At 42.6% G+C, this 15207-nt stretch overlaps 2 protein-coding genes across 3 annotated transcripts in view; one reads left to right on the top strand and one right to left on the bottom strand.

The window, feature by feature from the left end:
* TNFRSF1A (TNF receptor superfamily member 1A) overlaps positions 1–3124 on the bottom strand; it is a 42951-nt gene extending 39827 nt beyond the window's left edge. Inside the window, exon 1 of the mRNA XM_068258496.1 lies at positions 2789–3124. Within this exon, the coding sequence (XP_068114597.1) occupies positions 2789–2809 (21 nt within the window). The 5' untranslated portion in view covers positions 2810–3124. The remainder of the gene's footprint in view (positions 1–2788) is intronic.
* LTBR (lymphotoxin beta receptor) overlaps positions 1–15207 on the top strand; it is a 390915-nt gene that overhangs the window by 67900 nt on the left and 307808 nt on the right. The window lies entirely within an intron of this gene.

Raw genomic sequence — 15207 nt, 5'->3', positions numbered from 1 at the left:
ATGAGGAAGAACTTGAAACTAAACCCATAACTAAGATCGAGTATGTGGAATCCTCTTTAATAAAACCCCTAAGTAGCCGCATCCTCCGCTGGTGTCTGCGCCCGTCCTCTTCCACTGCAAAACGCAATTTTGATGTGTGTTTGTTATGCGTTTGCATTCTTCTGATTGGCATTTAAACGCAAAACGCATCATAATCGCACAGACATGCGCTTGCATTTTTTTTTAATAATCGGAACACAGCAGTGGAAAAGGCCTCCCAAGATTCTTCAGCAAACGTATGCGTTTTGCGTTTTTGGCAAAAACACAGCTAGTGGGAAAGGGCCCTCAGTCAGGTTTGTTCTGAACATCCACCCGTTATTCTAACAAGCCTGAGATGTAATGGGTGAATAAAGCCGTCTTCTGGTATACCTGACTTTTTGAAAGGAAGTTGTAACCATAAATGGGAACCTAAGGGGTGTTCAGCCACTCATACCAACTTTCCATAAAATTGTGGGCATCGTCCTGGAGGTAACTGGTCAAATATCATTTTAGACAATGTGATTTATCATTTTATCAAAGTCAAAACATGTTAATATGACATTTGTGACAACCACCCCCTAAAGCTATGAGAGGAACACCCTCCCTCCCCGGGAAGGGGGGGGGGGGCTGTAGAGTGTAAGTTCCTCTACTCCAGGGGCCACTTCCACCCACTGTCCTTAGAAGGGTTTGTAGCTTTTGAATCGAGGCTGATGAGACACGCACAATCTGGGCAGCACGGTGGCGTAGTGGTTAGTGGTGGCGTAGTGGTTAAAAAATGATAATCATTATAATTACAATAGTATGATTTGTGGACACACAGTTATTATTGAAGTTTTTAATATATTGATTATCAAAAACCTTAAATACTGTATGTGATCCTTTTTTTTTTCATTACTTGTGCTGGCCAAAATAATAGTGGTGTTTTTTTAGGAGTCACTTCCTTCCACAGGTCCTGAGAATCAGTACATGTGATCATCCAGTTAAATTGGTGATTTTACAGATTGTATTGTGAATGGGCAGCACCACAAGGCTGGATAAATACCAGGAGCTGCCGATGTTGCTTAATACATGATTGCAGCTAACTAACTCGGGCTTTTCCTGGAATGCAGTCAGGACCCAGCAGGACAATTCTAAAATTGTCCTGCTGGGTCCTGGATTGGGCAAGACTGGCTCCTGAATTCCACACTAATTCCTTACAACCTTATAGACACCTGCCCTTATTAATTTCACTTTTTCTTTTCTAGATAAGGTTTCATCTTCTATTTCCAATAACTATTTTTTTTAGCACTGCAATTAAAAAAAGTACCACAAATCAGGTGAGAAAGTACTTTCAAAACTGTCAGAAGTATTTCCTTGCTTGCTGGTGACTTAAAAGGTATTTTATTGATGAAGCATGAAAAATATCACCTAGGAGAAATTTTAGGAGAAAAAAGTGAATGAAACAATAGCCATCACCAGTGGTGTAGCTAAGGAGCTATGGGCCCCAGTGCAAGTTTTACATTGGACCCCCAAGCACTCTATACATAACAATTAATACACCGCACCAAAACCTGCCAAGAACAACCACAGTGTCAGAGGGGCAAGAAGAGAATAGTGTGTTAATGATTACTACTATTCAAAGCATCTATAAAACTGATTATTACCAGCACATGACCAATAAAGAGTTAATACTGCGGTTGAGGGAGGGCCCCTCTGGCCCAAGGGCCCCCATGTGGTGGCAGCCTCTGCACCTCTTATTGCTATGCCACTGATAATCACCTTTTCCATTTGTGAGGAGTAGTGGTTATTTTTCACAGTACTAATAAAAGGCAATTAGGCATGGCTAGTTTGGTAGTGTACTGTAAGGCCCTGTTCAGACTCTCAGCGTTTGTAGAACGCGTATGAATTCAAAGAAACGCAAGTTGAAAAACGCATGAGTTTTTCTTGTGTTTGAATGCGTTTTCTATTGCGTTTTGCACACACACGTGACCTGGTAAAAAAAAAAAGGGAACCGCAGAGGGAAACGTACGCTAAAACGCAATAGTACGCGTTTGTGATACGCGTCCATAGACTTTCATTGCGTCCGCTTCTGTGCGTGACACACAGAATTGTGTGCAGCAATGCGGATGAGAAACGTATGCGTCTCATACGCATACATGTGAACGAGGACATTAGAAAACATTAGTAGCCGTTTCTATGCGTAAAATCTTTCTGTATGCGTTCCGTAAAAATGGATAGAAATGCACATAGTCTAAACAGGGCCTTAGACTTGGTTCACACTGTCATTAAAAATGTTCAGTTTAGCGGAAGGAAACAGAATGGATCCTGATGGATGCGGATAGATCTGATGCAAAGGAATAGGATCCGTTCACCTCAGTCCGTTTGTAATGGATCCATTAGTTCTGTTCCCGCGAACAGAACACAAGTTTGGTTAGTCAGTGAGATTCCCGTGTCGAACTGATAAAGTCTCAGTTATACTGAGCAGGTGCTGAAGGGGAATGGAACACACAGATGAAAACCTGATGCCCAATGTTAAAAACTGATCCGTTTAAACTGAAAACAGGAACGGATTATGATCCATGCAGTGTGAACCAAGCCTTATTGAGTTTACTACAAATCCCAGCTGGTCCATCAGAGCCTTGCACCACCACAGTAACCACATGTCTTACCTCCTGTCAACCTTTCGGCAATGGGAACATTTATAAATGTGTATTTGTGATCTGGGAAACGCTGACGTTTATGCTCAGTGCCTTAGAAATGTATAAAGGTAATACAGAAACCCTTTGCTTACCACTAGGAAGAGAGCTTTCATGTTTGTGTCTCCTCTAGTGACCAGATTATTTCCACCATACAATCCGGCAGAGAGAATCACGCATCTTCCTGGAATTCTATTCAGCTCCGCTCTAGAGCTCCAGAGACTTTCGGATAAACGTGGCTCTCCTTGGAGGGTTAAGCTTCTCTTCTTGACATATCTCCACCGATTTCCCTTGACTCACTGTGAAAAGTAGCAGAATTTGTATTCCAGAAATGTTTTTCTGTCTGTGAGCTGCGTATAGTTCCCACCAAACTCCAGAGTCTCTTCTCTGCTTTTTCCTCCCCCCTCTCCCCTCCCTTCTGTCTGTATTCCAACTATTGAGCCTGCAGTGAAGTTCAGGAAATGACAGGAGAGAAGGGAGTCGCCAGATGTAGAGAAGGGGCAGAGCTAGCCAGGGCTTGGGGAGGAAGAGATTTTATATGTATTTCTGTATGCAAATAGTCTGCTTGCGTGCAGAGCATTCTGACGTAGATACTGATATGTAAGAGTGCAAGAAAGCTCTCAAAGCTGGTATTGATATTGATGACCAAATATATTCTGCTAAAGTGAAGATCTCTGCTATTCCAGGGAGGAATTTCAATTTATGAAACACAAGACAAGCTAGACAACAGGAAAAACAGAAAATGGTGCTACGCAATGAGCTAGGTTACTTTAAAAAAAAAAGTGAGCTAATTATAAGAAAAATGGGAAGCTAATAATAAGTCAGGTGAATAAGGAATATTAATTCATCGTAAACTTTATGCAAAACCAGGTGTGCTGCGGTGACAACTCCTGCCAATCTCATCTTACTATGCCACAGTTGCCATTCAGGTTTCATCCACTAGAGGCTTTTGAAGGCAAATACACTTTGAGCCAAGTAAACGTTGACGATTGGATGGTGTGCCGATACATGATACAATTAATTGTATGTACAGTATTGGAATAGTTAACAGGGTGCTCTACAGGAAACTGTATATAGCTCAACAGAACATCATATGTTGTAAATATAAAGTTACTATTACACTAGCAACCAAACATTCTGCCAATGTCCCTTTAAGAGCAAAACCTAAAATAGTCCCTTTAAGAGCAAAAACATAAAATAGTCCACATCAAACCTCTCCCAAGCTTCTTAGGGATAGAGAAAGCTCCACGCTTTTCCTGAAGTTTATAGTTTCAGTATACGCTCACCAGATATGTCAGCTGCCCCTCTCAGGATCAGCCAAATCATGCTTGTGGCCAAGTCAGTGTTTCCTTGATGTTTCCATGTGTTGTCCTTTCTTTAATCACTCCAAACATAAAAGACAAAAACACTGCAATAGTGTGATACTGTATGGCCGAAATGTAATAGTACTGCACCAGTGCTCCCAGTTCTCACAATAGCACTCAGTGCACCACCACCGAGAAATCAATAAAGCCTCTCACTGCACAGCCAGGCTGACCCGACACAGACCAGCAACAATCACTTTTCAGATAACATCAACCTTGCTTCCTTGTTGGCAATGCTCCTAGGGCTCAAACAGGGCCAGACATAGTGTAAAACCTTCTTTTATTAAAATATTTAAAACGTAGTGCACTCACAATTTTGCAGATTCAAATGCGCATATCAGAAAAATCCTTTGAGCTCTTCCAGCGTCCCTCGCTCCTTAAGCCACGCCCAACCGGTTTCGTCCAATGACTCATCAGGGGCTGAGGCTAATTGGAGCGAGAGGACGCTATATACTCCCTCCCCTCCATCACATGATCATTAGTGTCACGGGGGTACTGCATGGTTCATTCGTCACTTCCTCATCCACCGTGATTGGTTACCTTAATCCACATTGCCTCTCTTAGCGGAAATAAAGCTCCGTAATTGTTTACTCTCAGACTACATTTCCCAGAGTACTAATCTGTATGCCGGCATTTTCGCCGACCCAAACTACATTTCCCATCTTTCCCTTCTCGCTATTTATTCATATCAGGGATGATAGCAAATTCCCTACCTTTCTTCTACCCAGACAAATTTCCCCTGGCTACGTATAAGCGCAGTGTTCTATTAATGTTTACCTGCACGGAGATACAATCTGTGCTTATGCGGGACTACATCACCCATGATCCTCTGATGTGCCTCCCATCTTTTAGACGGTAGCTCAGAGGGACATATACGTAATATTTGGTCAGTAGCTAATATTGGTAAGCCTATATCCTTCTATTAACCCCTCAAACTCCAACCTACTCTCTATAAAGGATCATTCTGCAAAGTATTAATAAATCTTAAACATCCGATTAAAATTCTACCTAAAACCAGAATATATAAATATATCTAATCAATTAAGGTTACCCTTATCTAAATTGCTTCAGTAAATTCATGAATTATGCATGACCCCCTTTATATACAATCCATACATACATTTTACATGTCCCTCCCATACCAACAGTAAAAATCAGTCTTAGATGATATTCTTAACAGTTATCACATTTTTTTTTCATTTTGACATACAGGGTGCACCTATCTAACAATAACTCCACCTGATAATCACTATCCCAACCCACATTGCAGACGGAGTACAGGCAAAGCCTTGGTGCATCCATTCACGTCGCCGCAATCTTAGTCATCAGCTATAAAACAATTGATATCTAGCTCGACATTTAATCCACTCGGAGCCATTGTTTGTAGATCATAAATCCACCTAGTTTCCATTCTTGAAATCCCTCTAATTTTATGACACCCTCTCCATTTAGTTGTAAGCGTCTGCACCCCACAGAATTTTAATAGTGCTGGGTTACAGTCATTCTTTTCTAGAAAATGTTTTGATACACTGTGTGCCCTAAACCCTCTACTAATGTTTGCTATGTGTTCCCCAACACGTTTTTTTAAGGGTTCTTTTTGTACGTCCCACATACTGCAGCCCGCATGGGCACCATAAAAGGTAAACCACATGCGTGCTGCAGCAGTGGATAAAGTCATTGATTTTAAAACTTCTTCCTGTCTGATTGGACATTATTTCTTTTAGCTTCACTCCCTGTGCCATATCACATGTGGTACATTGTCGGCAAGGGTAAAACCCCACATTGCCCCATGCATCCGTTTTGTTATTCACCCTGGGACCCTCCACATATGTCTTGACCAGCCTCTGCTGCAAATTTTGCGCTCGCCTATAAATAAATTTGGGTTGTTGTGGGAGTACTCTTCCCAGAGTAGGGTCATTCCTCAAAAGACCCCAATGTTTCTTAAAAAAAATTCTCAACCTGTTTATACTGAGAGTTAAATTGCAACATCACCGCATATTCAAAGGCACTGGACCTACTGGTATTGCGATTATTAGCACTGTTAGATACCTGCGATAACTTGTCCCTTCCCACCCGTATAACATCCTCCGAAATCAGTTCCAAACATTGGGGTGCAGTATGTGGGACGTACAAAAAGAATCCTTAAAAAACGTGTTGGGGAACACACAGAAAACATTAGTAGAGGGTTTAGGGCACACAGTGTATCAAAACATTTTCTAGAAAAGCATGACTGTAACCCAGCACTATTACAATTCTGTGGGGTGCAGACGCTTACAACTAAATGGAGAGGGTGTCATAGAATTAGAGGGATTTCAAGAATGGAAACTAGGTGGATTTATGATCTACAAACAATGGCTCAGAGTGGATTAAATGTCGAGCTAGATATCAATTGTTTTATAGCTGATGACTAAGATTGCGGCGACGTGAATGGATGCACCAAGGCTTTGCCTGTACTCCGTCTGCAATGTGGGTTGGGATGGTGATTATCAGGTGGGGTTATTGTTAGATAGGTGCACCCTGTATGTCAAAATGAAAAAAAAATGTGATAACTGTTAAGAATATCATCTAAGACTGATTTTTACTGTTGGTATAGGAGGGACATGTAAAATGTATGTATGGATTGTATATAAAGGGGGTCATGCATAATTCATGAATTGCTTATTTACTGAAGCAATTTAGATAAGGGTAACCTTAATTGATTAGATATATTTATATATTCTGGTTTTAGGTAGAATTTTAATCGGATGTTTAAGATTTATTAATACTTTGCAAAATGATCCTTTATAGAGAGTACGTTGGAGTTTGAGGGGTTAATAGAAGGATATAGGCTTACCAATATTAGCTACTGACCAAATATTACGTATATGTCCCTCTGAGCTACCGTCTAAAAGATGGGAGGCACATCAGAGGATCATGGGTGATGTAGTCCGCATAAGCACAGATTGTATCTCCGTGCAGGTGAACATTAATAGAACACTGCGCGGGGACACTGGCTTATACGTAGCCAGGGGAATTTGCCTGGGTAGAAGAAAGGTAGGGAATTTGCTATCATCCATGATATGAATAAATAGCGAGAAGGGAAAGATGGGAAATGTAGTTTGGGTCGGCGAAAATGCCGGCATACAGATTAGTACTCTGGGAAATGTAGTCTGAGAGTAAACAATTACGGAGCTTTATTTCCGCTAAGAGAGGCAATGTGGATTAAGGTAACCAATCACGGTGGATGAGGAAGTGACGAATGAATCATGCAGTACCCCCGTGACACTAATGATCATGTGATGGAGGGGAGGGAGTATATAGCGTCCTCTCGCTTCGATTAGCCTCAGCCCCTGATGAGTCATTGATCGAAACCGGTTGGGCGTGGCTTAAGGAGCGAGGGACGCTGGAAGAGCTCAAAGGATTTTTCTGATATGCACATTTGAATCTGCAAAATTGTGAGTGCACTACGTTTTAAATATTTTAATAAAAGAAGGTTTTACACTATGTCTGGCCCTGTTTGAGCCCTAGGAGCATTGCCAACAAGAAAGCAAGGTTGATGTTATCTGAAAAGTGATTGTTGCTGGTCTGTGTCGGGTCAGCCTGGCTGTGCGGTGAGAGGCTTTATTGATTTCTCGGTGGTGGTGCACTGGGTGCTATTGTGAGAACTGGGAGCACTGGTGCAGTAATATTACATTTCGGCCATACAGTATCAAACTATTGCAGTGTTTTGTCTTTTATGTTTGGAGTGATTTAAGAAAGGACAACACATGGAAACATCAAGGAAACACTGACTGGGCCACAAGCGTGATTTGGCTGATACTGAGAGGGGCAGCTGACATATCTGGTGAGCATATACTGAAACTATAAACTTCAGGAAAAGCGTGGAGCTTTCTATATCCCTTAGAAGCTTGGGAGAGGTTTGATGTGGACTATTTTATGTTTTTGCTCTTAAAGGGACTATTTTAGGTTTTGCTCTTAAAGGGGCATTGTCAGAATGTTTGGTTGCTAGTGTAATAGTAACTTTATATTTACAACATATGATGTTCTGTTGAGCTATATACAGTTTTCTGTAGAGCACCCTGTTAACTATTCCAATACTGTTTAGAGAGTGATACACACACTTTTATATAGGAGCGACCCAGGTTTTAGAGTATATTATATAGTTATATAGAAGAGGTGACCATTTGAGGAGCGCACATTGAAGGTCTTTGTTTATATTATAAATTGTATGTACGATTGGTAAAAAAAAAATTTTCGCGTTGGAAATCTGGTATTTTGCTGCCACCACGCTCCAGTCAAATCTAACAATGTATACAGATGCGGTAGTGCAGTAATATGTACGAACAGAGGCGCCAAGCAGCGTAAAACAATGTTCTAAAAATGATAAAAAGAGGGAAGTCGAGGTGGACTTACCTCCCTCTGGTAGTGGACATATACTCAAATGCAGAGTAAAAAATATACAATTTATTCACAGCTCCATAAAATCGCAACACGTTTCGCGGTCAACAATCCCGCTTCATCAGGCAGTACAGGAGCATATAAAACTGGTTCAGGTCCATAAAGCGTGTGAGCGCCTCTGTATATATTGAGCTTACCAGACAATATTGCACTATTGGGCTCTTGGTGTCCTCTGTTTTGTTTTTACAAGATGCGGTAGTGTGTCTCCACTGAGGACAGAGCGTTCTAGCATGGATCAGAATAATCAGGTAACTAGGGCAAAAACTGGAGCGATGAAATTCTTAGTTTTATTATATAAACTACACACACAGAAAAAAAACCCATTAAAATTGCCAAACGAATAACTAGCAGTTGAACAGGATTGGTTGGATAGAAATCAGGGCTGTGGAGTCAGTACAAAAATCTTCCGTCTCCAACTCCGACTCCTCAGTTTCTGAAACCACGACTCTGACTCCGGGGACCAAAAATGGCTCTGACTTCGACTCCTCGACTCCGACTCCTTAGTCTAATACTTAACAGGGCTGTGGATTTTGTACAAAAATCATCCGACTCCGACTCCTCAGTTTATGAAATCAACGACTCCGACTCCGGGTGCCCAAAATTGCCCTGACTCCGACTCCACAGCCCTGATAGAAATACAGAAAAGAGAGAATGATGAAGAATGTGTGAAAAGTACAAAATACCATGTTTGGCTGAGTCCAATAAGCGGTAAAGTCTTTGTGCTAAATAACCCAAAGTATTGCATTTTGGCCAGTGTCCTGCTGGCCTGTCGGTTAATGGAATGCGACAAAGATGATGGACAAAAGGACCCAAGACTTAGGGCCTTTTTCCGCTGCACAGCTGAATCGCAAAATCCCAAATCGCTAGTGATTTTTAAATCGTTAGGGTTGCTACTTTATCATAGAAATCATGGGTAGTATTTTCCACTATAGTGTTTTGATTTGTAAATCACAGTCGCTTTTTGGGGTGATTTTAAGAGGCATAATGCAATGCAAATGAAAAATCGCGATCGCATAACACAATTGATGAAAAATCGCAATCGCTGGCATTTGTGATTGCGATTACTAGTGGAAAAGTGCCCTAAGCGGGTCACTGAGTTTTACCCCTTTACAGCTGGAAGTGGCAATGACAACAAAGTCCAGCCATGCTGCAATTGGTGCTTGAACAGTCCCCCATTGGAGGAAAAAATCTGGCTGAATACCTGGTATGCAGAATTCTCAATGCCCATAAGTCATATCAATAAGCAGAGTGCATATTTGCATTCAGTAAGGCGTTACAAATTCACACATATATGACATGAGTATTAAACTGTAAAGTACAACTTAGAACTTGTATTGCTCAGCTGCTTTATGTGCGATTTGCATTAAAATCTCTCAAATGTGTGTTAAACTCACCTTAGTAACTTCTATAAAGATGTTTAGGTTTGCATATTCCTAGTGGCTAGAAAACCATGAAGTATGAAAAATACATATTTTCTGGGTTACTGGGAGTTCGCTTTTCCTTCCAAAAAAAAAAAGCTGTGTGGTGCTTACAGATAAGGATCTCTTTTGTAGCTTCTGGCAGAAGTTTAGAGGTGTGAGGTTTAGGGACTGCCAGGCTGGCAAAAGCCTGTTTTATGAGTTTCTGTCTAATGCTAGGTACACACCATGAGATTTTTTGGCAGATTTACTGTCAGATCGATTATTTCCAACATGTACGATCTGACTTTCGATCGTTTTCCTATAGAAGTGAATGGATAACAGTCGGAAATCGATCAGAAAATGCTCGGAAATCGATCGGAAATTAGATCGGACATGTTGGAAATAATCGTTCTGACAGTAAATCTGCCAGAAAATCTCACAGTGTACACCTAGCATAAGTGGAGGAATGCTTTTGTCAGCAGGATGCTAAAAAGAGCTGAGAGCTAATAAACTCTGTGTTCTACTGAATGTAAACTCTTTTTCCAGCTTGCTGCTTTGATATTGTACATGAGATGATGTATTGGATATGAGAAATGTCGAATGCATCCCATCTCCCCCCTTTCAAATATTGGGGAAGGAATAGTCACGCAAGATCGTGACTAAAGCAATCTGATGGCGACTGGTTTATGTTGGATCGAGAAATCGTACTGTTGGAGTGCTGAGCTCCAACGGAGGAGTTTTCTGTTGGTACCAGCGGTACGTTTCAGCCAGCATGGAAGGCCCCTGCAGAGGGTAAGGCTGCAAGTTGCCACATGGGTGGCTTGTGCCTTGTGGTGACCCTGTGCAAATCGTCCTTAACCTTTTCGGGACCATGTTAATGAGATCCTACGCCGCACTTGTGGCTGTTCTAGCCTGATGCGGCGTAGGATCTACGCCGGCCCGCAATTTCCTCTCCCGACGCGATCGTGCGCACCCGGAGGGGGAGATTAAGCTGTCATATGACAGCCGACATCTCCCCCGAGTGATCAGCAGCCATCGCGTATGGCTGCTGATCACGTGATCACTACGATCGCCGTCGGATCGTAGTGATCAGTTTGACAGCTGCGGCGGCAGGGGGGGGGAAAGAAGAGGATCCACTCACCTCCCTGCCGTTCCAGCGACGATCGGCACCCCCCTCCGCTCTGGCCGGCATCTCCGCTCTGTCTGACGTCAGCGCCGGGTCCCGGCTTGATGACGTCATCAAGCCGCGACCCGGAACTGATCTTCAGACAGAACGGAGATGCCGGCCGGAGAAGAGGGTCCCGTGCGGCTCATCGCTGGAGCCTGGAAGGTAAGTGAAGGCTGCGGGCAGAAGGGGGAGGCACAGGCCACCATGGGGGACACCACTCTAGCCAGCCACACACGGGATCCGGCCGCCTGACCCCCCCAAACGCGCGCACCCCCTTCCCGCGCAAAATGCCTGGTCCTTAAGGGGGGGTAGGTGGCCGGTCCCGAAAAGGTTAATCACCAACAAGGACACGATGGAAATCCAATAGCTGGCTCATTTGCAGTAATATACGGTAAATGAAAAGCAATTGATAGTCTAGTTTCATCTAGCATGTGTACGGGGCTTTAGTTCAGGCTTGTGTTTTAATGCAGTTGCAGTATTATATGGACACGATTATAATTGGCCTTATTCATTTTTCTTTTTATTACCAGGCTGGATTTGTACTGGTGATTAAAATCAGATCCTGCTTGACTGTAGTAAACAGGAGTCTGTGAGGTGTCCAGAGAGAGGAGGAGGACAGGGTCAGGTGATGGCTCTGGAAGGAACTCCCATTCGGCTAGCAGCCTCATACTTTGTGCACAAAAATAATTTAAAGCAATTGTACCAGTGACAACATAGCAGCAACTGCTTCACGTTTGCTAACAATGAATAATCTAAGAAGGTGAATTTGGGCTGAGAAAACATTATGCACCCCACTCTGAACACAGAGCTGAAAGAACAAAGGAATAGGGCTTCTGAGAAGATCAAAAAGAAAATTATAGACACGCATATTAAAGGCACAGGCTTTCGTTCCCATTATAACAGTTACAAATATTAGTATGAAGTTCAAAGCAAAGTTGTGACACATACTTACCTTAGTAGAGGGAAGCCTCTGGATGCTGTCCTCCTCGAGACCACCAATCCACCACTGGGACCTTCTGGAGGTTTGCACAGTAGCGTGGAGTCGCTCGAGCTTGGCAGAAAAAGCAAAGCCTGAGTGGCTCAAAGCTACTGCACAGGCACGAGGTGTCCCATGCAGTGCAGCCACACGCAATCTTGGCAACCCCTTGTCAAAGAGGTTCAAGAGGTCCCAGCGCTGGACTAGCTGAGGTGAGGGGGATGGGGGAAGCCTCTGAATTAACCAGAGGCTTCCTTCTACTGAGGCAAGTACCCATTATGGGCACTCTTTTCCTTAAAGGGTACATTTTAAGTTCCATAGAAATGTAGCTGACCTCCCCGGACATGGCTGCAAGAGGAATATGTGTTAGCAGTGTAGGGATCCTAGTGTGAGATTGGCCTTATTGCAGCTCTGGGGTCCAGTCTCTTATGTATGTATATGTGCAACCAACAGGACGAGACAGCGCAAAAAACGGGGCAGGGAAATTTGGGTGCACCAGGCACCACCATAGGCCGTAATGTAAATTATGGCTATAACAGCTACAGCAACAACAGCTCAAACAGCAATTTGGGCGTCGTCAATAGATGGAGCCCAAATTACTATAAAAGCATTGTAATTTGGCCACCAGTAATAGCTTACAGATGAATTGCGTCTTTCCCCCTTAGTTCATGGCAGCCTGGAGGGGGAATAGTAACGCTGACTTTTACAGGAGCAGATTGAGTTGTTTTTCGGCTTTGCCCTGCACCCAAATTTCCTGGTGCCATTTTCTGCATGTATGCCCAACAGGATCTTTTTGGAGGTGTTATGTGTATCCACTGGCTTCATGTGGGCTAAGCCAGAGTCTTTTTGGGTCAAATCAAAATTTTGCTGCGGTTGTTTATTTGGCTTCAAACATGCAGCTTGTTAGCTTTAAATCTTAAAAACACCTTTATCTGTAATCTTCTATTTCAGCAACAAAAAACCGCTCTGACCCTCTTCAAATCTTGCTGACTAATGTTTGCAAGTCCTAAGGGGGTAGCCAGGAATTCCCTGGGGATATAATTATTAACCATACAAGGACCATTTACCTATTTGTTAAATTATGTCACTCATGGAATTGCTGGAGTCCCCGAGTCAGGTAGTGTTTAAAGATAATAGCAACAAAAAACATATATTTAAAAAAAAAAAAGGAAAAGGGTACATGAAAAATACACTCACACCATGTGATTCATATCAATCACAAGCACTCTTTTTAAAATAACATTTTCGACATATCTGTCAATCTAGTAACCCAGTGCTGTAATAAACATTATTTAGTTTTCAAAATCTATTTATTAGGAGAAATAGTACAAATAACCAGTAATTATGCTTTCAACACATAGGGCTTGATTCACTAAGACAAATAGCATGCCTTATCAAAGTTAACACGTCTTATCAGAGTAGCATAGCGAGCACTACGAACCCGCAGGGGCTCAGGGCAGGACGAGTGGAGTTGCCAATTAGCAGGCATAAGTTCGTAGTGCTCCCTATGCTACTCTGATAAGGCGTGATAACTTTGACAAGGCATGTTATCTCTGATAAGGCATGCTATGTGTCTTAGTGAATCAAGCCCATAGTGTTCAATACATTATTCATGATGTCTCCTTGCTTAATTGAAGGGCTATTTACCTGTGAGCACCACACTACCACCGCTAACTTTGGATCCATAACACCAGGTAATGAAAAAGAATTGTGCATTAGAAGCATATTAAAGAAATATTGCCTCGCCTAAGGCAGGTGTATGTAGATGCTTTGATTCAGGATGTCTCTATCTCTCACAGTTGTAGGCTAAATTAACGTTTTCAAAATTGTTGTATATTTTCAAAGCCGGCCCACTACAATTGCCATCCTAAATATTTAGCATGATAGATCTATGTATATGTTCATTCCTTTGGGGATGTAGCCCCCATAGAGTCATCCTTTCTACTTTTCATGCACAGGGATGGTTGACAGCCCCAAATATGCTTCATTACGGTATTATTGGTCTGCTGTTCTGGTTAGCGTGAGATGGTGTTTGGAGGCAAGTGTACAAACCCCTGCTACCCGTGTAGAGGCATTGGTGGTTGGCTCTCTTTATTTAATAGCCCATTGGTTATATAAAGGGCCTACATCCTCAAATGCTCTTACAACACCAATGAAAACCCCTCATGCGGTGCACATGCAACATCAAAATGGATGCATAGATTTGTTTTGCAAACATCAACATATATCCCCTTTTAATGTTGTATGTATATAGCTGTCTGCTCTAACATCTTGTCAGCATACCGAATTCGAAAAGGCTTCATAACGGAAAACATACTCTTATTCTTTTAAGTTAGCCAATCAATGGTTTCATCCTGATTCAAAACTTCATGCTTTTAGTGGTGGCTACCACGGTAGACTACTCTACGGCTACTACTTTTGCAGTATGGGACCATCTCCATACACTCCCAGACAGAATTAATGTGTATTCCAGATCCTAAGACATGGGCAGAAAAGGGTGTAAAAGAGCTGCAAGACTTTGTGGATCGAAATATCTTAAAGGGAGTCTGAAGCAAAAATAAAAGCAAAACACAGATACTCACCTAAGGAGAGGGAAGGCTCTGGGCCCTATAGAGCCTTCCCATTCTCATCACAGTCCCCGCAGTCCAGCGCTGGATCCCCGGTTAGCAGTATCTGACTGCTCACTGCTGCTGCCTGAGGCTTCGGAAGTCTTGAGGAGCCCGAGTGCTTCTGAAGACGGGCTTCTCCATGCTGTGCATGCACAGTATGGAGCCGCCCGCCTTTGGGAGCACTCGGGCTCTCAAAGCCTCATGCAATGCGGGATTTGAACCGGGTATCCAGCGCTGGAACGTGGGGACCGTGAGGAGAATGAGAAAGCTCTATAGGACCCAGAGCCTTCCCTCTCCTTAGGTGAGTATCTGTTTTTTGTTTTTATTTTCTCTACAGATTTATTTTAACGGACTTTCATACTCTTAGTAGGAAAAAGCAACTGCCCACTAAAATGTTCTTCCTCTTTCTGCAGGTTAGTCATGTGTCTCATACTCAGCTTTCTGGCCAGGATTTTGTAATTGAATGTGATTTCTTTGAGTCCTCAATGATTATTGAGTCACTAAACAAGCCCTTATCTGTGATTCATAGATGCCTGAATGCCAATTCATCTTCCTATACT

This window comes from Hyperolius riggenbachi, chromosome 10 (genome assembly GCF_040937935.1).
Source record: "Hyperolius riggenbachi isolate aHypRig1 chromosome 10, aHypRig1.pri, whole genome shotgun sequence".
Taxonomy (NCBI): domain Eukaryota; kingdom Metazoa; phylum Chordata; class Amphibia; order Anura; family Hyperoliidae; genus Hyperolius; species Hyperolius riggenbachi.
Note: the sequence above shows the minus strand (reverse complement) of the source record. Positions and strands in the feature narration are given on the sequence as shown.